The sequence below is a fragment of the Mesoplodon bidens genome (assembly GCF_964165515.1).
Source record: "Mesoplodon bidens genome assembly, chromosome: 9".
In the NCBI taxonomy this organism is placed as follows: Eukaryota; Metazoa; Chordata; class Mammalia; order Artiodactyla; family Ziphiidae; genus Mesoplodon; species Mesoplodon bidens.
In genome coordinates, this window is record NC_138166.1 from 55572914 (window position 1) to 55600276 (window position 27363).

The following is a 27363-nucleotide window of genomic DNA, read 5'->3' on the forward strand; positions in this document are numbered from 1 at the left end:
ATACCTACCTGATGGGTTCTACTGGAAGTTGATGTATGTAAAGCATGTAATACAGAGCCTGGCACATAGCAAGTGTTCAATCTATCCACTGGGTTTGGGCCAAAGCAACATCATTTCCTGATAAACACGACAGTCCTAGATTGTATAAAGTACTACACAGACAGAAATTCTACCCTTAGATCCCAGTTCCGGTCCCAATCAGGCTTATGACCCCTCCTGAAAACTCTGACCCCAAAACTGGATCCCACAGCAGGTAAGGACAATCAAGACTGCCTGTGTACTGCAAAATGCCACACTAGACACACCTCCAAAACAGACGTCATTTGTGCACACGTCTGCATTGAGTTATCCACTGCTGCAGGTGGAAGGGAAAAGTGAGGAAGCCAACAGGCCATCGGTAGGACAACCAAGTCACCACCCTCCAACCTCCGCACCCCTGGGCAACATAACACTCCAGTGTTGTTGCCAGGGGCAAGAATAACAAAGGTGAGCCATCATGAATCTGCTCAGAAGACAAAGTAGAGGGCACCTCTCATCACAGCCCTAACAGCAACAGGACACAGAACCAGGCTTGAGCTCTGGCCTCAGATGATGAGCATATGTTGGACTTCCTAATCTGCAGGGACTGCAACTGGCCTGACCCATCTAACAACAGCTCTCAGGACACCACCAAAGAAGCACCTCAACAGCACAGAGCGGTGAAATTCCAATTACTCAGGGGTCCATGGTCTGTTCTGTGATTTTTTTTTTCTCTTGCCTTTCCTTATATTTAGTTATTACACTACTCAATAAGAGTTCTACCAGACATCCAGGGGAAAATATGACATAAGATTAATATCAATTCACTTGCCCATTGCTTGACAGCTCTGATAATGAGCCTGGCTGAAGAAAGTATTGGCTAGAATGCTGGGCTGGAAGAAAGTTAGGAGATTTGTCAACTCATATTATCTCCTCTATCACTTTTTCCCTTTAAGGGAGACGCAATCACAACATTAGAGAACTTTAGGGCTGAAAGAAGACTCAAACATCATCTAGTCCAATAATTAAGAGCTGATGGTGCTTTCATATATCACCATGTTCCAAAAAGTAGCATAGGAATAAGTACCAAAAGTCTTCGAAAACTTCCCAACCTCTGGTCCAGTAATTCTATCTTCACGAATCTATGCCACCCCAATGTTCATAGCAGCATTATTTACAATTGCCAAGATATGGAAGCAACCTAGGTGTCCATCAACAGAAGAATGGATAAGGAAGATGTGGTATACACACACACACAATGGAATACTACACAGCCATAGAAAAGAATGAAATTTTGCCATTTGCAACAACATGGATGGACTTGGAGGCTATTACGCCAAGTGAAATAAATCAGAGAAAGACAAACACTGTATGTTATCACTAACATGTACAATCTAAAAAATAAAACTAGTGAATATAATAAAAAAGAAACAGACTCACAGATATAACAAACTAGTGGTTACCAAAGGGAAGAGGGAAGTGGGGGAGGGGTAAGACGGGGGTAGAGGATTAAGAAGTACAAACTGCTATGTCTAAACTAAATAAGCCACAAGGATATATTACACAGCACAGGGGATATAGCCAATAGTTTCTAATAACTATAAATGGAGTATAATCTATAAAAATTTTGCATCACTATATTGTACACCTGAAACTAATATAATATTGTAAATCAACTATAGCTCAATAAGAAAAAAGGGAGACCTTCAAGATGGCAGAGGAGTAAGACATGGAGATCACCTTCCTCCCCACAAATACATCAGAAATACATCTACATGTAGAACAACTCCTACAGAACACCTACTGAACGCTGGCAGGAGACCTCAGACCTCCCAAAAGGCAAGAAACTCCCCATGTACCTGGGTAGGGCAAAAGAAAAAAGAAAAAAACAGAGACAAAAGAATAGGGATGGGACCTGCACCAGTGGGAGGGAGCTGTGAAGGAGGAAAGGTTTCCACACACTAGGAAGTCTCTTCACTGGCAGGGACAGGGGGTGGGCAGGGGGAATTTTCAGAGCCACGGAGGAGAGCACAGCAATAGGGGTGCGGAGGGCAAAGCGGAGAGATTCCCGCACAGAGGATCGGTGTCGACCAGCACCCACTAGCCTGAGAGGCTTGTCTGCTCAACCACCAGGGCAGGTGGGGGCTGGGAGCTGAGGCTCGAGCTTCAGAGGTCAGACCCCAGGGAGAGGACTGGGGTTGGCTGCGTGAAGACAGCCTGAAGGGGGCTAGTGCACCACAGCTAGCCAGGAGGGAATCCAGGAAAAAGTCTGGACCTGCCAGAGAGGCGAGACCTTTGTTTCGGGATGCGTGAGGAGAGGGGATCCCTTCCCAGTGTGCCCACAGAAGGCAGAGCACCGCCTGAAAGAGCTCCAGAGATGGGCGCGAGACATGACTATCAGCTTGTACCCCAGAGACGGGCATAAACTGCTAACGCTGCTGCCGCTGCCACCAAGAATTCTGTGTGCAACTGCAGGTCACTATCCACACCCCCCAGGAGCCTGTGAAGACCGCCACTGCCAGGGTCCCATGATCCAGGGACAACTTCCCCAGAAGACCACATGGTGCGCCTAAGGCTGTTGCAACATCATGCCGACCTCTGCCGCCACAGGCTCACCTCGCATTCCAATTATGACTACCAAACCCCTCCCTCCCCCGGCCTGAGTGAGCAAGAGAGCCCTAATCAGCTGCTGCTTTAATCCCTTTCTGTAAGGGTGAGTAACAGACTCCTGAGGGTGACCTACACGCAGAGGCGAGGCCAAAACCAACCCTGAACCCCAGGAGCTGTGAGAACAAAGAAAGGGAAATCTCTCCATGCAGACTCAGGTGCAGCAGATTAAATCCCCACAATCAACTTGATAAACCCTGCATCTGAAGAATACCTGAATAGAAACGAATGTTCCCAAAACTGAGGCAGTGGACTTTGGGAGCAACCCTAGACTTGGGGTTTGCTCTCTGAATCTGATTTGTTGCTGGTTTTATGTTTATCTTAGTTTAATATTTAGTGCTTATTATCATTGGTGGATTTATTTATTGGTTTGGTTGCTCTCTTCCTTTTTTTTAATATATATATATATATTTTTTCTACTCTTTCTCTTTTTGTGAGTGTGTTTGTATACGCTTCTTTATGTGATTTTGTCTCTGTAGGTTTGCTTCTACCATTTGTCCTAGGATTCTGTCCGTTTTTATGTTTTTGTCTTTTAGTTTCTTTTTCTTTCTTCCTTTTCTTCTGAGCTGTGTGGCTAACAGGGTCTTGGTACTCCAGCCAGATGTTGAGCCTGAGGCTCCAAGGTGGGAGGGCCAAGTCCAGGACAATGGACCACCAGAAACCTCCTGGCCGCACGTAATATCAATCGGCAAGAGTTCTCCCAGAGATCTCCATCTCAACACTAAGACCCAGCTCCACCCAACAGCCAGCAAGCTCCAATGCTGGACGTCCCAGGCCAAACAACTAGCAAGACAGAAACACAACCCGACCCATTAGCAGAGAGGCTGCCTAAAGTCATACTAAGTTCACAGACACTCCAAAACACACCACTGGATGCAGCCCTGCCCACCAGTAGGACAAGATCCAACCCTACCCACCAGAACACAGGCACTAGTCCCCTTCACCAGGAAGCCTACACAAGCCACTGAACCAACCTCACCCTGTGGGGACAGACAGCAAAAATAATGGGAACTACAAACCTGCAGCCTGCGAAAAGGAGACCCCAAGCACAGTAAGTTAAACAAAATGAGAAAACAGAGAAATATGCAGCAGATAAAGGAGCAAGGTAAAAACCCACCAGACAAAACAAATGAAGAGGAACTACACAGTCTACCTGAAAAAAAAATTCAGAGTAATGTTAGTAAAGATGATCCAAAATCTTGGAAATAGAATGGAGAAGATAAAAGAAATGTTTAACAAGGACCGAGAAAAACTAAAGAGCAAACAAACAGTGATAAACAACACAATAAATGAAATTAAAAATACTCTAGAAGGAATCAATAGCAGAAAAACTGAGGCAAAAGAACGGATAAGTGACCAGGTAGATCAAATAGTGGAAGTAACTGCCTCAGAGCAGAATAAAGAAAAACGAATGAAAAGAATGAAAAGAATTGAGGACAGTCTCAGAGACATCTGGGACAACAGGAAACGCACGAACATTCAAATTATAGGGGTCCCAAAAGAGAAAGAGAAAAAGAAAGGGTGTGACAAAATATTTGAAGAGATTATACTTTAAAACTTCCCTAACATGGGAAAGGAAATACTCAGTCAAGTTCAGGAAGTGCAGAGTCTCATAGAGGATAAATCAAAGGAGAAACAGGCCAAGTCATGTATTAATCAAACTATCAAAAATTAAATTCAAAGAAAAAATATTAAAAACAGCATGGGAAAAGCAACAAATAAAATACAAGGGAATCCCATAAGGTTAACAGCTGATCTTTCAGCAGAAACTCTGCAAGCCAGAAGTGACTGGTAGGACATATTTAAAGGGATGAAAGGGAAAAAACTACAACCAAGATTACCCAGCAAGGATCCCATTCACATTCAGTGGAGAAATTAAAACCTTTATACACAAGTAAAAGCTAAGAGAATTCAGCACCACCAAACCAGCTTTACAACAAATGCTAAAGGAACTTCTCTAGGCAGGAAACACAAGAGAAAGAAAAGACAAACAATAACAAACCCAAAACAATTAAGAAAATGGTAAGAGGAACATGCATATTAATAATTACCTTAAATGTGAATGGATTAAATGCTCCTAGCAAAAGATACACGCTTGCTGAATGGATACAAAAACAAGACCCACATATATGCTGCCTACAAGTGACCCACTTCAGACCTATGGACACATACAGACTGAAAGTGAGGGGATGGAAAAAGATATTCCATGCAAACGGAAACCAAAAGAAAGCTGCAGTAGCAATACTCATAACAAATAAATTAGACTTTAACATAAAGAATGTTACAAGAGACAAGGAAGGACACTACATAATGATCAAGGGATCAATCCAAGAAGAAGATGTAACAATTATAAATACATATGCACTCAACATAGGAGCACCTCAATACACAAGGCAACTGCTAACAGCTATAAAAGAGGAGATCGACAGTAACACAATAATAGTGCGGGACTTTAACACCTCACTTACACCAATGGACAGATCATCCACACAGAAAATTAATAAGGAAACACAAGCTTTAAATGACAAAATAGACCAGATAGATTTAATTGATATTTATAGAACATTCAATCCAAAACCAGCAGATTATACTTTCTTCTCAAGTGTGCATGGAACATTCTCCAGGAGAGATCATATCTTGGGTCACACATCAAGCCTCAGTAAATTTAAGAAAACTGAAATCATATCAAGCATCTTTTCTGACCACAATGCTATGAGATTAGAAATCAATTACAGGGAAAAAAACGTAAAAAACACAAACACATGGAGGCTAAACAATACGTTACTAAATAACCAAGAGATCACTGAAGCAATCAAATCACTGAGGAAATCAAAAAATACCTAGAGGCAAATGACAATGAAAACACAATGATCCAAAACCTATGGGATGCAGCAAAAGCAGTTCTAAAAGGGAAGTTTATAGCTATACAAGCCTACCTCAAGAAATAAGAAAGTTCTCAAATTAACACTCTAATCTTACACCTAAAGGAACTAGAGAAAGGAAAACAAACAAAACCCAAAGTTATCAGAAGGAAAGAAATCATAAAGATCAGAGCAGAAATAAATGAAATAGAAACAAAGAAAACAATAGCAAAGATCAATAAAACTAAAAGCTGGTTCTTTGAGAAGATAAACAAAATTGATAAACCATTAGCCAGACACATCAAGAAAAAGAGGGAGAGGACTCAAATCCATAAAATTAGAAATGAAAAAGGAGAAGTTACAACAGACACTGCAGAAATACAAAGCATCCTAAGAGACTACTACAAGCAACTCTATGCCAATAAAATGGACAACCTGGAAGAAATGGACAAATTCTTAGAAAGGTATAACCTTCCAAGACTGAACCAGGAAGAAATAGAAAATATGAACAGACCAATCATAAGTAATGAAATTGAAACTGTGACTAAAAATCTTCCAACAAACAAAAGTCCAGGACTAGATGGTTTCACAGGTGAATTCTATCAAACATTTAGAGAAGAGCTAACACCCACCATTCTCAAACTCTTCCAAAAACTTGCAGGGGAAGGAACACTCCCACACTTATTCTATGAGGCCACCATCACCCTGATACCAAAACCAGACAAAGATACTACAGAAAAAGAAAATTACAGACCAATATCACTGATAAATATAGATGCAAAAATCCTCAACAAAATACTAGCAAACAGAATCCAACAAAACATTAAAAGGATCATACACCATGATCAAGTGGGATTTATCCCAGGGATGCAAGGATTCTTCAATACATGAAAATCAATCAATGTGATACACTATATTAACAAACTGAAGAATAAAAACCATATGATCATCTCAATAGATGCAGAAAAAGCTTTTGACAAAATTCAACACGCATTTATGATAAAAAAACTCTCCAGAAAGTGGGCATAGAGGGAACCTACCTCAACATAATAAAGGTCATATATGACAAACCTAGAGCAAACATCATTCTCAATGGTGAAAAACTGAAAGCATTTCCTCTAAAATCAGGAACAAGACAAGGATGTCCACTCTCACCACTATTATACAACAGAGTTTTGAAAGTCCTAGCCACAGCACTCAGAGAAGAAAAAGAAATAAAAGGAATACAAATTGGAAAAGAAGAAGTAAAACTGTCACTGTTTGCAGATGACATGATATCATACATAGAGGATCCTAAAGATGCCACCAGAAAACTACTAGAGCTAATCAATGAATTTGGTAAAGTTGCAGGATACAAAATTAATGCACAGAAATCTCTTGCAAATGATGAAAAATATGAAAGAGAAATTATGGAAACACTCCCATTTACCACTGCGACAAAAAGAATAAAATACCTAGGAAGAAACCTACCTAGGGAAACAAAAGACCTGTATGCAGAAAACTACAAGACACTGATGAAAGAAATTAAAGATGATACCAACAGATGGAGAGATATACCATGTTCTTGGATTGGAAGAATATTATGAAAATGACTATACTACCCAAAGCAATCTACAGATTCAATGCAATCCCTATCAAAATACCAGTGGCAGTTTTTACAGAACAAGAACAAATCATGTCAAAATTTGTATGCAGAAACAAAAGACCCGAATAGCCAAAGCAATCTTGAGGGAAAAAAACGGAGCTAGAGGAATCAGACTCCCTGACTTCAGACTATACTACAAAGCTACAGTAATCAAGACAATATGGTACTGGCACAAAAATAGAAACATAGATCAATGGAACAAGATAGAAAGCCCAGTGATAAACCCATGCACCTTTGGTCAACTAATCTATGACAAAGGAGGCAAAGACATACAATGGAGAAAAGACAGTATCTTCAATAAGTGGTGCTGGGAAAATTGGACAGCTACATGTAAAAGAATGAAATTAGAACACTCCTTAACACCATACACAAAAATAAACTCAAAATGGATTAGAGACTAAGACAAGGCACTATACAACTCTTAGAGAAAAACATAGGTAGAACACTGTTTGACATAAATCACAGCAAGATCTTTTTTGATCCACCTCCTAGAGTAATGGAAATAAAAACAAAAATAAAGAAAAGGGACCTAATGAAACTTCAAAGCTTTTGCACAGCAAAGGAAACCATAAACAAGACAAAAAGACAACCCTCAGAATGGGAGGGAATATTCGCAAACGAAGCAACAAAGGATTAATCTCCAAAATATATAAACAGCTCATGCAGCTCAATATTAAAAAAAATAAACCATCTAATCAAAAAATGGGCAGAAGACCTAAATAGACATTTCTCCAAAGAAGACATACAGATGGCCAAGAGGCACATGAAAAGCTGCTCAACATCACTAATTATTAGAGAAATGAAAATCAAAACTACAATGAGGTATCACGTCACACCAGTTAGAAAGGGCATCATCAGAAAATCTACAAACAACAAATGCTGGAGAGGGTGTGGAGAAAAGGGAACCCTCTTGCACTGTTGGTGGGAATGTAAATTGATACAGCCACTATGGAGAACAGTATGGAGGTTCCTTAAAAAAATAAAAATAGAATTACCACATGATCCAGCAATCCCACTACTGGGCATATACCCAGAGAAAACCATAATTCAAAAAGACACATGCACCCCAGTGTTCATTGCAGCACTATTTACAATAGCCAGGTCATGGAAGCAACCTAAATGGCCATCGACAGACGAATGGATAAAGAAGTTGTGGTACATATATACAATGGAATATTACTCAGCCATAAAAAGGACGAAATTGAGTCATTTGTTGAGACGTGGATGGATCTAGAGACTGTCACACAGAGTGAAGTAAGTCAGAAAGAGGAAAACAAATATCGTATTTAAACGCATGTATGTGGAACCTAGAAAAATGGTACAGATGAACCGGTCTGCAGGGCAGAAGTTGAGACACAGATGTAGAGAACAAACGTATGGACAACAAGGGGGGGAAACCACGGTGGGTGGGGATGGTGGTGTGCTGAATTGGGCGATTGGGATTGACATGTATACACTGATGTGTATAAAACTGATGACTAATAAGAACCTGCAGTATAATAAAACAAACAAAAAAACTAATACTAAACTTTCTTTGGGTTATTTGTATGGAAATATGTTAATATAAATGTTTCAGACATTACATGAAATTTCTAAAAATCTTATATATTCTGGTAATAATGTTATAAGTCATAGTTCTAGTTATTACTTTAAAATGTATAGCTCAGAAATAACTAAATTTCCTTGTCAATTGCATTATTGTGAAATTTCATCAAATCTTTAACCGTGGTCATTTTTAAGTCTTTTGTCATTTACAGACAGTTTTGGGTGTACTCTGATGCTTTCACAAAAATGTTCCTATAAAAGGGTTTCATCTTCAAGGAATTCATGGAAAAGACTCTGACAAGTACAGGTTTCTGGTAACTGAGTATACTGCTGAACTGAATGAATAAGCATTTTCAGAACTCTAATGGAAAGCTAATGAATTCATAAAAGTGGTTACAAAAGATCAAGATGAAAAAAAATTAATTACATGGGACTGAGTGAACTGATGAGGATGATTATAATTTTTGTGACTTTGTTTGAATAAAAAAAAGTAATCCCACAAGGACTCATAGGCAAAAAATATACAAATCAATTTTCACTGCAAAGTAAAGGAGCTGTTACAGTGTTGGATTACTGGACTGAATGTCAATATTATGACAGTATGAGTGTGTTTCATGTTCGGTAATTGCAATCGTTGTTGCTTTTGTTGTGGTCATCCATTTACAATGCTTGGTGGCAGTTTATTTATCTCTTGTAAAAATAAAATACAGTGTGTGTGTGTTTATGAGTTGTGGGGAAAAAGAAGAAAAAAATTCTATTACATATTTTTCCTACTGATTAAATTTCGAATGAGATTAAAAAAAGAAATTGAAACTGTGATTAAAAGTCTTCCAACAAACAAAAGTCCAGGACTATATGGCTTCACAGGTGAATTCTATCAAACATTTAGAGAAGAGCTAACACCCAACCCTCTCAAACTCTTCTAAAAAACTGCAGAAGAAGGAAAACTCCCAAACTCATTCTATAAGACCACCATTACCCTGATACCAAAACCAGACAAAGATATTACCAAGAAAGCAAATTACAGACCAATGTCACCGATGAATATAGATGAAAAAATCCTCAACAAAATACTAGCGAACAGGGGCTTCCTGGTGGCGCAGTGGTTGAGAGTCCACCTGCCAATGCAGGGGACACGGGTTCGTGCCCCAGTCTGGGAGGATTCCACGTGCCGCGGAGCGGCTGGACCCGTGAGCCATGGCCGCTGAGCCTGCACGTCCGGAGCCTGTGCTCCGCAACGGGAGAGGCCACAGCAGTGAGAGGCCCGCGTACTGCAAAAAAAAAAAAATACTAGCAAACAGAACCCAACAACACATTAAAAGGATCATACACCATGATCAAGTGGGATTTATCCCAGGAATGCAAGGATTCTTCAATATATGCAAATCAATCAATGTGATACACCATATTAACAAATTGAAGAATAAAAACCATATCATCATCTCAATAGATGCAGAAAAGGTTTTGACAAAATTCAACACCCATTTATGATAAAAACTCTCCAGAAAGTTGGCACAGAGTGAACCTACCTCAACTTAATAAAGGCCATGTACGACAAACCCACAGCAAACATCATTCTCAATCGTGAAAAACTGAAAGCATTTCCTCTAAGATCAGGAACAAGACAAGGATGTCCACTCTCACCAGTATTATTCAACAGAGTTTTGGAAGTCCTAGCCAAGGCAATCAGAGAAGAAAAAGAAATAAAAGGAATACAAATTGGAAAAGAAGACGTAGAACTGTCACTGTTTGCAAATGACATGATACCATACATAGAGGATCCTAAAGATGCCACCAGAAAACTACTAGAGCTACTCAATGAATTTGCTAAAGTAGCAGGATACAAAATTAGCACAGAAATCTCTTGCATTCCTATATACTAATGATGAAAAATCTGAAAGAGAAATTAAGGAAACACTCCCATTTACCACTGCAACAGAAAGAATAAAATACCTAGGAATAAACCTACCTAGGGAGACAAAAGACCAGTATGCAGAAAACTACAAGACACTGATGAAAGAAATTAAAGATGATACCAACAGATGGAGAGATATACCATGTTCTTGGATTGGAAGAATCAATATTATGAAAATGACTATACTACCCAAAGCAATCTACAGATTCAATGCAATCCCTATCAAATTACCAATGGCATTTTTCACAGAACTGCAACAAAAAATCTTAAAATTTATATGGAGACACAAAAGACCCCGAATAGCCAAAGCAATCTTGAGGGAAAAACATGGAGCTGGAGGAATCAGACTCCCTGACTTCAGACTTTACTACAAAGCTACAGTAATCTAGACAATATGGTACTGGCACAAAAACAGAAACATAGATCAATGGAACAAGATAAAAAGCCCAGAGATAAACCCACGCACCTATGGTCAACTATCTATGACAAAGGAGGCAAGGATATACAATGGAGAAAAGACAGTCTCTTCAATAAGTGGTGCTGCGAAAACTGGACAGCTACATGTAAAAGAATGAAATTAGAACACTCCCTAACACCATACACAAAAATAAACTCAAAATGGATTAGAGACCTAAATACAAGACAGGGCACTATACAACTCTTAGACGAAAACATAGGAAGAACACTCTTTGACATAAATCACAGCAAGATATTTTTTGATCCATCTCCTAGAGTAATGGAAATAAAAACAAAAATAAACAAATGGGACCTAATGAAACTTCAAAGCTTTTGCACAGCAAAGGAAACCATAAACAAGACCAAAAGACAACCCTCAGAATGGGAGAAAATATTTGCAAATGAAGCAACAAAGGATTAATCTCCAAAATATACAAGCAGCTCATGCAGCTCAATATCAAAAAAAAACAACCTAATCCAAAAATGGGCAGAAGACCTAAAGAGACGTTTCTCCAAAGAAGATACACAGATTGCCAACAAACACATGAAAGGATGCTCAGCATCACTAATCATTACAGAAATGCAAATCAAAACCACAATGAGATATCACCTCACACCGGTCAGAATGGCCATCATCAAGAAATCTACAAACACGGGACTTGCCTGGTGGCAAAGTGGTTAAGAATCCGCCTGCCAATGCAGGCAACACGGGTTTGAGCCCTCGTCCAGGAAGATCCCACATGCCACGGAGCAACTAAGCCCGTGCGCCACAACTACTGAGCCTGTGCTCTAGAGCCCAAGAGCCAAAACTACTGAGCCCACGTGCCACAACTACTGAAGCCCGTGTGCCTAGAGCCTGTGCTCCGCAAAAAGAGAAGCCACTACAATGAGCAGCCCGCACACCGCAACGAAGAGTAGCCCCCACTCGCCACAACTAGAGAAAAACCCGTGCACAGCAACAAAGACCCAACACAGCCATAAATAAATAAATAAATAGTAAAAATAAAACACTCCCAATCTAAAAAAACATAAAAATCTACACACAGGGGCTTCCCTGGTGGCACAGTGGTTGAGAGTTTGCCTGCTGGTGCGGGGGACACGGGTTCGAGCCCTGGTCTGGGAGGATCCCACGTGCCGCGGAGCGGCTAGGCCCGTGAGCCACAACTACTGAGCCTGCGTGTCTGGAGCCTGTGCTCTGCAACAAGAGGGGCCGCGACAGTGAGACGCCTGTGCACCGCGATGAAGAGTGGGCCCTGCTCACCGCAACTAGAGAAAGCCCTCGCACAGAAATGAAGACCCAACACAGCCAAAAATAAATAAATAAAATAAAATAAAATAAAATAAATCTACACACAATAAATGCTGGAGAGGGTGTGGAGAAAAGGGAACCCTCTTGCACTGTTGGTGGGAATGTAAATTGATACAGCCACTATGGAGAACAGTATGGAGGCTCCTTAAAAAACTAAAAATAGAACTACCATATGACCTAGCAATCCCACTACTGGGCATATACCCTGAGAAAACCATAATTCAAAAAGAGACATGTACCATAATGTTCACTGCAGCACTATTTACAATAGCCGGGACATGGAAGCAACCTAAGTGTCCACTGACAGATGAATGGATAAAGAAGATGGGGCACATATATACAATGGAATATTACTCAGCTGTAAAAAGAAATGAAATGGGGCCTCCCTGGTGGCGCAGTGGTTGAGAGTCCGCCTGCCGATGCAGGGGATACGGGTTCGTGCCCCGGTCTGGGAGGATCCCATATGCCGCGGAGCGGCTGGGCCCGTGAGCCATGGCCGCTGGGCCTGCGCATCCGGAGCCTGTGCTCCGCAACGGGAGAGGCCACAACAGTGAGAGGCCCGCATACCGCAAAAAGAAAAAAAAAAAAAAAAAAAAAAAAAAAAAAAAAGAAATGAAATGGAGTTATTTGTAGTGAGGTGGATGGACCTAGAGTCTGTCATACAGAGTGAAGTCAGACAGAGAAAAACAAATACCATATGCTAACACATATATATGGAATCTAAAAAAGAAAAATGGTTCTGATGACCCTAGAGGCAGGACAGGAATAAAGATACAGACCTAGAGAATAGACTTGAGGACATGGGGAGGGGGAAGGGTAAGCTGGGGCAAAGTGAAAGAGTAGCATTGACATATATACACTACCAAATGTAAAATCGATAGCTAGTGGGAAGCAGCTGCATAGCACAGGGAGATCAGCTCAGTGCTTTGTGACCACCTACAGGGGTGGGATAGGGAGGGTGGGAGGGAGACGCAAGAGGGAGGGGATATGGGGATATATGTATACATATAGCTAATTCACTTTGTTATACAGCAGAAACTAACACAACATTGTAAAGCAATTATACTCCAAAAAAGACATTAAAAAATAACAAAATTTTTTTAGAAACAAAATTTTAATTAAAAAAAGCATCTATGCTAAAGCAATTGCTTAAAGGAAAAACAAAAACAACAAAAATTCAGATAACAATATTCATTGCAGCCTTATGTATGAAGCACTAAGTTGGACTGGTTAAGCAAATTAGGGTGCATACACACTGTTGAAAACAGTACTAAGAAATATTTAAACCCATGAAGGAAAACATATAAGGTTAAATAAAAAATAAGTGAGGAGTATATAAAAATTATATGTAGTATGTTTCCAATTTTGTTTTTAAAAAATTAGATGCAGAGAAAGAAAAGATACAATCCAAGTGTTAATGGGAATTAACACTTGATGGAGGAATTTTTGTTGATTTGTTTTCTTGCCTTTCTATATTTTATAAATACTCCTCTGTAATAATGAGCCAAACCCCCCATTTTTGATGTTTAATGTTTCAAGCCCACCACCCCCTCTTTCCTTTCTGTTACACATCTGGGCAATAGGGTGAGAAACCCCAGGCGCTCCCTCCATTGGCACCAGCAGGAAATTGAAACCTTGTAAGCCCCAGCCTACATGCAGAAAGAACCCTCACCACACCTCCTATTCACTAGAGAAGCTGAGCCCATCTCTTATCCCTTCCTTCTCTCTAGCTATTTTTGGACCAGCCTTGGGAACCTGCCATGCTGTCCCCAGAAAAGCTTCATTATGTGAGTAATAAAACTTTTTGCACCCTCCTGATGGATACGTGGCATCGTCAACCTCAACACCAAACCAAATTTGGGGAGGTAAAACCAACCCACTTATGCTGAGGGGCCACAACATCTACAAATGAGCATGTTGTACTTTTAAACCAAAACTGCAATATTATTTCTTAAATATTAAGCTATAACTTTTCATGTCAGGCCTGCAGAATTTGCTCATTTTACGGAAGGATATGTTTTTAAAACAGTAGGCAAGAGACAGGAGAATTGATTATAAGGTATCGCCTTAGAGTCACTCAAGACAACGTGTGTCTAAAAGAAGAATCATCTCCTGTTCTGGAACTAATTGTAGAATATAACCAAAGAAACATACCTGGACTCAGAAACTGGTCTTCTGTGAGTACATCTCCCAGGCTGACAGATAAAAACTGGTACTTGGGTCTCTGCCAGCACCACAATCTCTTTTTTTTGGTCACCAGACTTAGAAGTTGTAATTTATCAGAGTCATTCAAGTTTGATACTGTGATCAGGTTACCTCCAGCATCGACTTCTCTAAGAAAATTCCTTGTTGCTTTGGCAAACATTTTGAGAGCTCCAGATTACCTGAAAAAAAATATATAGGAAGTTGTTATTTCGTGACTTTTTTCTAAAATTACCTTATTTCTCTCTAGTATCAATCAGAATACATGAAAGAATACCTTCTCCTTAGAGAAGCCTCTAGTTTGAGTTCAGCTGATGTCTAAAAAATCAAATTGAAATACTGAAAGAGAATATGTATATAAATCAGGATAGGCTAGGTTATGCCTCCAAATCTCGGTGGCGTATAACCAGTAAGGTTTATTTAGTGCTCACACTACACGTCCAAAATAGGAGGACAGGAAGGCTTTGCTCCTCGTAGCCACTCAGGGATCCAGGCTGAAGGGGCAGCCACCATCTTGAATATCATGTCATCAGCCAACAGGAAAGAGAGTTCTGAAAAGTCTCACACCAGCAATTAAATGCTCTGGCCCAAAACTGACACACGTCACATCCACTCACAATTTGTCAGAGCTAGGCAGATGGCCTCAGCCAACCACAGTGGTCAGGAAATACAATCCTACCAAGTATTTGGAAGGCAGAGACCTGGGAATATCTGTTGAACAGCATATTGACTACCCCAATTTGTATCTTACTTATGACCACTTCTTTGAAGGGTCAAATGTGCTTTTTCTCTACACTGTGTGACGTCCCCTGTTCATAAATGGGAAGTGACTAGCTATTACTTTTAACCCCAGAAATGAAAGCCCAGTCACTCTTCAGCCGGAGGGAAAAAAAAAAGAAAGAGACATGTTGGAAGATATAAAAGTACTACATTCAGTGGAAGATGTATATACTATTCAATAAATGGTGTTAGAACTGGCTAAACATCTGGAAAAAAATAAAGTCAGATCCCTAACTCATGCCATACACAAGAGCAAATCCTCAATGGATCAGAGTGTTTTTAAGGAAAAGTGAAACCATAAAGTACTAGAAAAAAATACAAACAAATATCTGTACAATTGTAGGATGAGAAAGGCCTTTAGGGGCTTCCCTGGTGGCGCAGTGGTTGAGAGTCTGCCTGCCTGATGCAGGGCACATGGGTTCGTGCCCCGGTCCGGGAAGATCCCACATGCCGCGGAGTGGCTGGGCCCGTGAGCCATGGCCGCTGAGTCTGCGCGTCCGGAGCCTGTGCTCCGCGGCGGGAGAGGCCACAACAGTGAGAGGCCCGTGTACGAAAAAAAAAAAAAAGAAAGGCCTTTAGGAAGACAAATGGCAAACTGAGAAAATACTTATAAAACAAAGAAACAGAACATTTAACATATACAAAAGACTTTTACAAACCACATCATTTTAAAAATAATGTAGTAGATACATGGGCAAAGGTTATAAACAATTCACAATATATAAACTGCTCATAGCTGTACATATGCATATGAATATCCACATATGTGCACACACACACATAATCATTATTACTCAAAAGAAGCACAAATTGAAAGATTATTTTAAAACTATCTATAGTCAACGGTTAAAATGTCTAATGCACAAGAACTGTGTTTTATTTATATTTGTATCCTGGTGTCTGGCCGTCACATAGATAACAAAATCATAGACTTTAAGAACTGAGATAATCTTAGATGTTAATCAGTTCAACCCACTTTTCTTTACCATGAATCTTCTCAAGGGCATAAAAAAAATTGTTTTACTATCACTAGTTCTTCTCTAAAGTACCTTTTCTTATATTATGGTATAGCCAACTAACCCTGTTCTTATATCACAGCACTCATTTATTCATTTATCAAAATATTTATTGAATCGGTGTACAAGGCAAGATTTGGGACCAGCAAGGTCATGATGTCCAGGAGACATGGTTTTGTGTAGATATGCCCATCACCAATTCTTGGACAGACCGAGAGTTGCCCTGCAAGCTCTGGGACTGGTTCCTGCACTGGATTGCCAGGTTCTAGAGAGGGGAAGCGCAAAGGATAAGGATGAAGAAGGCTCAGTCCTGGTCCTGAAGGCCTGTGCCTCCTCTGGGGGACCAGGGCAGCAGGAGCCACTGGAGGGGTTATATACGGAGCAGTGTGGTCAGAGCGGTCACTTAGAAAGATCTTCTGGAAGCAAAATAGGAAACCAGCTGGAAGGGAACAATTAGACAACACACAATGATGCTGAACTACATTGGTGGTATAAGGGTAGCAAAGATGCTGGTTTCCCCAGAAGTCTGGTTGAATGTGAAAGTGCTGATAAAAGAGAGGAGACTCCCCAGCTTGGCCTGCAGCTAGCTCAGGCCTGGGTCGGCTGATGAGATGGAGATGCCAGCTACCAAGAGAGGGATCCAGAAGGAAGCAGACTGCTGGGGACAGTAAGACAGTAACTGCTGAGAGTGCATCTAGGATAAGGTGTAAGGTTTATTTTGTCAAACACAAGGAAAGAACTTTTTAACAAAATAAGGTCTCCCAATGACCTGGGGGATTTTACCCTGCTTGTCCAAGAGAAGAGCCACAGCAGAGCCTGCCTCAGTTCACCATGGTTATCAGGATCTCCATTTTTATGGTTTTTATTCTTTCCTGGGACAGCCTGGAAGGGAGTTCACTAACTTGCCTTCAGATTAAACAGGTTTCTGAAGAAGCCAAATCAGGCTTGCCATTAAAAAATAATAAAATAACAAAACCCAAACCCATCTGCTATGGGCAACAAAGCCTTAGTAATGACACCAATCCTCCCCAGAGGGATTAGAGGATGAAGAAAGAGAACTCCTAAATTAATTTTTAGTTTTTTTTTTCAATCTAGCATCAAATATGGCCTCTTGACAGTGTAGGCTGCTTTAAAAAGAGTTAATGGAAGTGGTTATTGCTTTGGATGTTTTTATAAGAATCAGGTTTATTCAATCAAGGAACTCAGAATATTCTCCTTGTGAAGGTAAAGTTAGAGGCTTTTTTGTTAATTACTATGGTTGAATACACAGTATATTTACATGGCTCTAATATCTAAACTATGGAAAAATATATACACCGAGAAATCCCATTTCTACCCAGGTCCCATCTACCTTTTCACCCCTCTCCCCTTCAGGTATATCACCTTCCTGTTTCTTTAGACAAATATAAGTAAAAAGGAGTGTACACACTTTTCTGCATCTTACTTTCTGTCATGTGGCAATATATCCTGGAGATCTTTCCATGGTTAGAACCTTCTGCATAATACAGCTTCATAGTACCCTTCACATGGATGTACCATTGCTTATTTAACCTGTCCAGTATTGCTGATCACTTGGGTAATTTCTAAGTTTTTATTATTATAAAAATGCCACACTAAATACTGCTGAATGTATGTCTTCTTCCTATATGGGCAAGAGTATCTGAAGGGAGATTTCTAGAAGAGGGATTGCTAGACCAATGGTAAATGCATCTATAATTTACAGGTTGTACCATTTTGCAGTCTCACCAATAAGGTATGAAAGTATCAGTCTCAGCAACAGAGTATGGTATCAATCTTTTGTATCTTTTTTCAGCCTCATAGGTGAGAAATGGTATCTCAGTATAGTTTTCTGTTTTTGTGGTGGGGTCGTGTAGATCAGTTGCCAATATCTTTTGTTTTCTTTTTTAAATTAATTAATTATTTATTTTTGGCTGCATTGGGTCTTCGTTGCTGTGCATGGGCTTTCTCTAGTTGAGGCGAGCGGGGGCTACTCTTCGTTGCAGTGTGCGGGCTTCTCGTTGCAGTGGCTTCTCTTGTTGCGGAGCATGGGCTCTAGGCACGCAGGCTTCAGTAGTTGTGGCGTGCGGGCTCAGTAATTGTGGCTCGCAGGCTCTAGAGCGCAGGCTCAGTAGTTGTGGAGCACAGGCTTAGTTGCTTCGCAGCATATGGGATCTTCCCAGACCAGGGCTCGAACCCGTGTCCCCTGCATTGGCAGGCGGATTCTTAACCACTGCGCCACCCAGGGAAGTCCCTCAGTATAGTTTTAAGTCATGTTATTTTAATACAAGTGAAATCAAGCATCTTTTGTTTAAAGCCTTTTTATATATCTTTTTCCTAACTGTTTGTGTCCTTGGCCCATTTTCTATTGTTTTTTTTTCTTTATTCCTAGGATCTTTCAACAGAATAGAGCGATGAGCCAAAGTACAATATGTGCTAGAAATTTAATACAATACAGTTTATCATGTGGCATTGGGAGCCAAGAAGCTGTTGTCTGATTCTCAAACACCTAAAGTAACTGTCCAGCTAGGAAAGATTAAATAATATGCCCAGGGCCCACCAAAGGATCTAGAACCCAAGTTGCCTGTCACAGACAAGCACAATAATGTCTCAAGTAGAAGTTAGACTTCTGATTCAAATTTCCAAAATGCTCCAACCTGGAAGTAGACGAAAATGGCCTCATGAAAGACCAAGCTCAAAATGCTCATGGCCTAAAACCCCACTGCACTTCACAGCTGTACCGAAGATCCTGGGCTCTCTCATTTGGGGTCTGAAGAATTCCATTAGCAAACAGTTCCTACTTGTCTGCCTATGTGGCTTCCCAGCTCGAAGCAGATTAGAACTCAGAGAGCCAAAGTGAAGGTGGTAAGGATATACAAGCTTGAATGAGACTCCTGGACAAAAGACGTAAGAGGAAGAGACCACGAAACCAAGACAACAACACAAGGACAGAAGAGTACGTGGTCAACTGGGACCACTGGCTCCTGGAAACAAAGACTCGTAAAAATAGTTGCCAAGGTAATGATAGCATAAGAAGATACTACAATCACTTGTGTCCATCCTCAAGACGGATTCAGAGTGATGGAATGATCACATCTTTGAGTTGCAAAGGACCCACTTCTTCCTAATACCCAATTCAGGATTCTTCTCTGGGGCAGCTCTAGTTGATCATTGGGCCTCTGCGTAAATAGTTCTAGGAAAGAAACCTGAACATTGAAATCCACTAAAAGGGTAGGGGAGGGAGGCGGGGGGCAACTGTATATCCAGTACCTGCTGTGTGCCAGGTACTGGGCTAAGTCCTTTCTACACATTTCCTCATTTAATCTCCATGACAACCCTGAGTAGGCACTGTCCATATTTTACAGATGTGGAAACTAAAGTTCAAAGATGTTAAGTAACTTGCCCAAGATAACAAGAAAAAAAGCAGCAGCCCTGAAATCCAAGAGCCTGCCTGATACCATGAGCTAGCCCTGGGGTTGCTGGCACTGGCCTGGTGTTTTCCTGGAGAACATGAACATCACAGAACGTCAACATCTGGCAAGGGCACTCTGTGGTCATGATAAATCAAGACCAAAACAAGACCTCTCATAGTCTTATCTGACCACAGACAAAATATGAACACTGTCCAAACCACAAAAATGACCAAACACTCCCACCATCCCCACCAACTCTAAACACAAGTGACTGCGGTTCTCAGCCAACCACAGTTTTAGCCTCACTCCTTTCAGATAAGATTTATAAAGATACTCCAGAGAATTTCCCTCACTTTCTGACAGCACCCAATTCAGAGCAAAGTCCTAGCTCCTTAAACTCTCCCCCAAATCGCCTACAAGCCCAAATCCTGTAACTCCCTTCTGCACTCAGTTACGGAGATGCCCAGGGTTCCTCATGGAGCGAAGTCTTCCTCATTCAGCAAGCAATGATCCATCCCCTTCAACTCCACCTGTGTTCCCAGAGGTCTTTGACTAGAAGGCACCGAAGGTCAAGTAGAGAAATAGTGCTGAGCCCAGATTCCAAACTAGGTCCACCTGCCTCCCAAGCCCGAGCCCTGGACCACCCTGCTCTGCCGACTCCGCAGTCAGGTTTTGTTTGTTTGTTTGTTTGAATTTGGACTACATATAATTTGTTTTGTAAAGTAAGAAAAGGTGCTCAAAAGGGTAAACTTCAGTTATGGTGGAAGCAAAAACCATGGCTATAAAACATGTTATTTCTTCATTATCTAGGAAAATGAGACACCGCTGTTAGTACTTGTCTCCTAACAACTTCAGCACATTTTGAATTTCGTTTTCTAAATAAAGTGAAATTGAGTCTATTAAATTAAAACAGAGGTGTCATCCTTCTGTATCTTCCGGTGCTTACAGCCCAGTACCTTCATTTTTATAATAAGAAGGCAAATTAAAGACAAGGTACTCCATCATTTCTTTCTAAAATAAAAATCTGAAATAAAAAACAAATGATCACAAGACAGGCATGAGATTGAAAAAGGAGTCAGGGCAAGGCAGCAAAGGCTTTTAGGAAGTGGAGTGGCTAACAGGAGACTGATTAAGAATAAAGAATCCTCTGGTCCCCTTGAGGGTTCAAAAAGAACAAAAAGAAAAGCACTTCTGGAAACCATAAGGCTTCCTCCTAAAGCAGGCGAGCTAAGGGCAGCAGCTGGGGGCTTGGGCTGCATTTCTCAGATCTCTCTAATTGCCTGGGCTCACCTTCTCCCGGCTGTTTTCCTTTACGAGAAGAGTTCATTGGCGGTGGCTTTGGAAAACGATTAATTTACTCTACATGTATTCAGCTGTTTCTCTGACCTAACAGCAATATTTCATTCCACTCCAACTAGACTATCTCTTAAAGGCATCGATCCCAAGGCATCCGTCCCTCTGAACAGTCCTCTGAACAGAGTAGACTCTCAATGAGAGGTGTTTTTTTTTTTGAATACTCTACAACCAGCGCCTTTCTAAGACCGCCCTCTGGTCTTTCCCGGTCAGGTGCAGATGGGAAGGGGTCTGGGATCCGCACGTTGAGGCCCCGTGAGCAGCGGTGATGTCATTCCACCCAGGCCGAAAACTCCCGAGGGGCTTGGCCTCCTCCACAAGCTCGGGGCCCAGTATCCCGTACCCCAGGGATGGGGAGTTGGTCCAGCCCAGAGAGTGAATTCCAAGCCGGCCCCCGCCTTCCTTCCACGCACATAAAACGCCCCAGCGCCCGGCCACGGACAGCCTAGCGCACCCGGAGGAGAAACCGGAAGACAAAGAATGAAGAAGTGGGGAGAGGGCGCAAAGGGTCGGGGAGAGGACAGTAGGTACCCACTGCCCTAGCAACAGCCAGGGAAGGAAGTGGCAGTGGGAAGGGGGAGGAGAGGGGATAGGAAAGGGGTCGGGGGAACAGAGACGGGGGCTGGGAACGCGGACGAGGAGGGGACGCCATGGGGCCGGCGGTCCAGCTGCGGGCAGCCCACCCATTCGAACCCCATAGGACTAAGGGGAAGACGAGAGGGTGTCCCCTAGAGAAAGAGCCGCGCGGGCTCGGCTCCCCAAGGTCAGGGCCGGATCCGGAGCCGAGCCAAGCCGAGCCGCCCGCACTTACCTCCCTGCAGCCTCGCGCCCCGCGCCCGCAACCTGCCGAGTCGTAGAAGCCCCGCGGGTTGGGCCGGGCCGGGGCGGGGATCGCGAGGGAAGAGGGCGGGCGGCGGGACCTTTGATTCGTCCCCGCCCCCTGGAGCCGGGCGGGGCGGCCGGAGGAGTGAGCTCTGAGAATTTGCGCTCAGGAGTATTGAGTTCTTCAGCAGGGCCTGGAACGAGGCCCCCATATGCTCTGGGCATATCCTTAGGTTAGTTACCCCACCTCCTTATATTTTTGTCAGTAAAGCTGTCCCTGACTATTCAAATTAAAAGTACAGCCAGTCCACCACCCTACAGGAACACACCCTAGTTCCTCGCCGGCTTTATCTTCTTTGCACTAATCACCATCTGATAGACTATACACATCATACTTATTTCATGCATTATGTTTCTCTTCCCTAGAATGTCAGCTCCACGAGGGGAGGAGCTTTTGTCTCTTTTGTTCACTATAACCCGCAACCAGCATAGTACCCGATGGATGGATGGTTGATAGTAAATAATTGTTGAGTTAATTAATGCATCCTCTTGTTTCTCCTACTAGACTGTAGGGGTCTTACTCATCTTTGCAGTACTTGGCACAGGGTAGGTGAACAATTAATTAATGGTTGTTGGATGAATGAGTGACCTGAAATGGTCAAGGGAGAGAGGTGGTCCCCTTTTGGTCCCCTGCCTGGCCGAAGAGATTAGACAGTGGAAGAAAAAGAGAATCACTGTCTTGGCCCTGTCAAGAGACTTATTAATCTATGCTATTGCTTCTCTGTCCTCAAAATTATACAGTGATGACTCTGACTTGTTACAGAGATTATTGTCTCCTGACCTTGGCCATTAACCTCAAGAACATCCTTATAAGCAGCATGTTCATGAAGTTCCCACCAATAAGCCCAGCCCTCTGTCTAGGTAGGTAACCACTTGTAACTGAGAGTACCTGAGATTTTTGGTGCAACAGTTACTCAATGGCTTCAAATTCTTCGCTTTATTTTTTTGTCCTGTCCACTGGCCTTCAATTAAATGCTTGAGGAAGATAGTATAAGATCAGCAGCTAATATTTATGTAGCACTTTCTAATTACTGTCACCAAGCATGGTTCTAAGTACCTTACATGCGTTGATGGATTCATTTACTTCTCACAGCAACTGGTTGGAGGTCCAAGTTACAAATGAGTAACCGGGGGCAAAAGATGGGAAGCCCACCCACCTGAAAAGAGTCAGAGCCAAGATTTAAACCCAGACCATTTGACACTGTAACAGAGCAGGATCCTATGGGGCCTTCCCGGAATAGATGCCCCCAACCCATATCCTCTGCTGTAGCTCCTCTCAGCAGTACTGAAGGAACAGTATCTGATGCACATTTCCTGAGTTGTTTTACAGATGCCTAAACCACCACCAGATGGAAGAAATTAACTACTTGATGACCATGACCAGACCTACTGGCAGCTAAGGATTGATAATGTTAACCCCTGTGACACCACCCTGTTACCTCACCATCACATACCCTGGAACACCCCTCCCTCACCTGGCCTTTAAAAATGCTTTGGTGAAACCCATTGGGGAGCTCAGGTGTTTTGAGCACTAGCTGTCCGGAACTCCTTGCTTTGTGCCCTGAAATAAACACTGCACTTTCCTTCACCGCAACCCAATGTCAGTAGTTTGGCTTTACTGCGTGAGAGTGAGCGGATCCAAGTTTGGTTCGGTAACAACACCATCTGAGCTTTAAAACCACCGGACGGTACAGACTCTTCAGAAAATAAGAAGCACAGTAAGAGTTACCCCACCAAGCAGTGTTTGACCATGTATGTGTTGGGAGAGAGGGATGAAATGTGTCTAGGAAAGTTCCCTCCGTCCCCTTCCCCACGGCTACGTTTCCTGTCCCTGATGGGTGGGATCAGGATTCTGGCCCAGCCCAAACTGAGAGTCTCAACTTTTCTGTTGTATTTTTTGAACAGTTGTGCTTATTATTATTACTATTATTATTATTATTAAAGTATTTGAAGACTTCAGACAGACAAATGCAAGATGGGAATTTTAGCCCAACTAGGAAAAAAAATGAATAAAAAGATAACATCCAACCCCAATGCTCTCACCCCATTGTAGATGTATCCCTTTAGGAAAATGGAGCTATGACAGAATTCTGCAGGAGATAAATTGGGGTGGTCATAGTGATGGAAGTGTTTGCTTTTAATAAGATTCCCTCTGTGGACTATGTTTCAACTTATAGAACCCGCTGAAACGCATCTATGGGGTGTTGTGTATTTCCTACTCTTTTCCCAGACCCTTACTGAATAAGCAACTTGTAAAGGTCAGCAAAAATTGATAAAATTTATTACTGGGGTGTATTTCATAAATGAACATGCTAACAAACTGGCTCTGCATGGCTGCTGTTAACTACTTCCAAGTTCTTTGGGAGCCACTTTTGAAGAGAGAGACCTGCACTCTTTTAGATAAATAGCCTCCATGGTGGAGAAATAACACACAGGCTTTGGATCGGTTAGATTTGGGTCAAATCCAGCCTACCACTTACCACTGAATGACCTTGGGCCAATTTTTAACTTCCCATTTAAAAATTGCCTATAGAGAGATTAAAAGAGAAGATGTACGAAAAGCACTCAGCACATAGTAGACCCTAAATAAAAGTTCATTTCCTTTCCTTCACTAATTACTTTTTGGTTAATGTCACTTTTAAGTTGAGCCTAAAAATTTTCACCTATGTATAATTTTGTCTTTTACCATATTGACTGCTTCCCAGAGGAACATCGCTACTAACATAACTTAAAATAAAATTTGGCATACATTGATCTATATTTTTAAACCAATTTAATTTACTTCCCTGAATCCTAAAAGTGTTTTTTTTTTTTTGCAACTGGAGACTGCATTGCCAATGCATATTATCAATTACCACTCTAAAATAAAAAGCTTAAGGAAGGTTAAATATGGCCCAGAATTAACAGCCCATTTCTTTCAATGTCCCAACCATCTCTTATTCAATTGCAAGGTACAGATACAGACAGAAGAAGAACTGAAATTTACTTGTTGGCCAGCAAATGATCAACCAAAATTGTCCAAATTTAAGGTCTCAAGGCAAATATGATTAGACAAATAAGGAAATAAAGTAATTTGTTGTTCAGTTATTATTTACAGCACTACAAACTACCCTAAAACTTAGTGGCTTGAAACAACAATCATTTTATTACATCTCACGATTTTGTGGGTCAGGGCCCAGCTCAATGATTCTTCAGTATCATGTGGCATTGACTGGGATCACTCAGCAGAATTTAGCTAGTAAATAGCCTAGTCTGGAAGGTCCAGGATGGATGACTTCATCCACATGTCTAACGCCTTGGCAGGGAGGCCTGGAAGGCAGTGCTCAGCTGGGGTTATGAACCACACCCCTTACATGTGGCCTCTTTATCATGGTGATCTAGGGGAAGTCTTACGTAGAGGCTCAGGGCTCCAAAAGCAAGTATTCCAAGAAACAAAGCAGAAGCTATGTCTTATGACTTAGGGCCTGAAAACCCAGAATGTAACTTCCACAGCATTCTATTGTTGAAGCAAGCCCAGATTCAAAGACAGGGGAATTATACTCTACCTCTCAATGGGAGAAAGAGTGAAGAGTTTCCAGACATCTTCATTCTACTATACTTGTTTTTATGAAAGAGAATGCCATTAAATAACAATAATAAACAAATAATAAAAAGTTAGTTTAAAAGAAAAAAACAACTCCTATATTTTCTGTTCATTGTTCATGTAGAAACACATACCATTGCCAGCATAAAGGAGATTTGCAATGAAGATTGGCAGTCATCTACCAGAGGTCAGGTTTCTAGAAACATTCAGGAATAACATTATTGCTGCACAAGTTTTTCTCACCCCATTATCATTATACTTAAAGATTACTCAGCGTCCAAGTTGCTATCCCCAGCATAGAGAAAGGCAAAGCCCATGCATCTGACATTTTGTTAATTTAACAAATATTTATTTAGGACCTACTATGTGCCAAGCACTACATTAGAAACTGGGGATATACTGGTGAGTGAGGGAAACGTGGTCTATGCCCTCATGGAGCATGGAGACTACCTGGGAAGGCAGACAGATAAACACTAAGGAGGAAGTGTGGGAAGTTCCATGGTCAGATGCCACAGGAAGGCTTAGCTAGAGCATGTAACGTGGTGAAGGAGGAAAGGTAGCCAGGTCAAGGAAAGGCAATGGGTCAGGGTAACTGAACTGCCAAAACAAATAAAACCTCACATTACAATGGCTCAAACATCACAGCAGTTTATTTTTTCTCAGTGAACAACCTAAGGTAGTTCCTGAGTGTGGGAAAAGGAGGTCAGTCTCTGTTCCTTCAGGAACCAACCTGGAGAGGCTCTGCCATTTGCAATTCAAGGCCGCCAAGGATGCCAGGCATTGGCATCTCCAGAAAGCTGAGAAGGAAAGAACCTGGAGGCTCCCTTGTGGGAGAGTTTCATGGGCCTGGCACTTTGCCTGTGTACCTTCCTCTGCCTAGAAATCAGTCCTGCTCATCACAAGGGAGGCAGGAGGATGTAGTCCTGGTGCCCAGGAAGAAAGAGGAAATGGGTTTCTGAGAGCAGTAGTGGGCTCAGCTTCAAAATGCTTTTAGAGGACAAATAGGCATTGGACAAATAGGTATAGGACAACCTCAAAGCTTTTATAAAGAATCCCAGGTCTTCCCTGGTGGCGCAGTGGTTGAGAGTCCGCCTGCCGATGCAGCGGACACGGGTTCATGCCCCAGTCCGGGAAGATCCCACATGCCGTGGAGCGGCTGGGCCTGTGAGCCATGGCCGCTGAGCCTGCGCGTCCGGAGCCTGTGCTCCGCAACAGGAGAGGCCACAACAGTGAGAGGCCCGCGTACCGCAAAAAAAAAAAAAAAAAAAAAAAAAAGAATCCCAATTAGGGGACAGCTGAACTGTTTTTAGTTTAAATCATTTATTTTTGGATTATATAATGCATACTATGAAAAAATTAAAACTTTTAAAATCCTGTGCCGGGTTTAAAGGATATCTAAGAAAACATGGAGAAACTGGTGATAGAGCGGGGGAGGGATACTTTATCTTTATTAGTGATACAACTTCTTCTCTGAGTTTTAACTGGAGGGGGAGAGTGGGAATTGAATACACATTTGTTATTTGGTGAGGTCCTTAAAAAGGCTAATTGCAATGGAAAAAACAATTTGGCAAGAAAAAAATATCTTGGCACCTGATTCAATCTTGACTGATTGCTAGAAGCACCCGTGCAATAAATTTGTCAGCCTGAATGAGGAGAAAACGGCTTCAGAAGTTCAGCCCCTGCCACTCCCTGGGCACCTTTGACACCATGAAAGATTTTAC

At 41.7% G+C, this 27363-nt stretch overlaps 1 protein-coding gene across 2 annotated transcripts in view; it reads right to left on the reverse strand.

The window, feature by feature from the left end:
* The window catches only part of GSDME (gasdermin E), a 101696-nt gene that overhangs the window by 46921 nt on the left and 27412 nt on the right, over nt 1-27363 (reverse strand). Inside the window, exons 1-2 of one of the 2 annotated variants that reach the window (XM_081243511.1) lie at nt 21989-22053; nt 14571-14800 (exon numbers count right to left, since the gene is read on the reverse strand). In XM_081243511.1, the coding sequence (XP_081099637.1) occupies nt 14571-14781 (211 nt within the window). In that variant the 5' untranslated portion in view covers nt 14782-14800; nt 21989-22053. Of the gene's footprint in view, nt 1-14570; nt 14801-21988; nt 22054-27363 lie in introns of those variants that run through there. The other variant, XM_081243512.1, reaches the window with a different exon arrangement.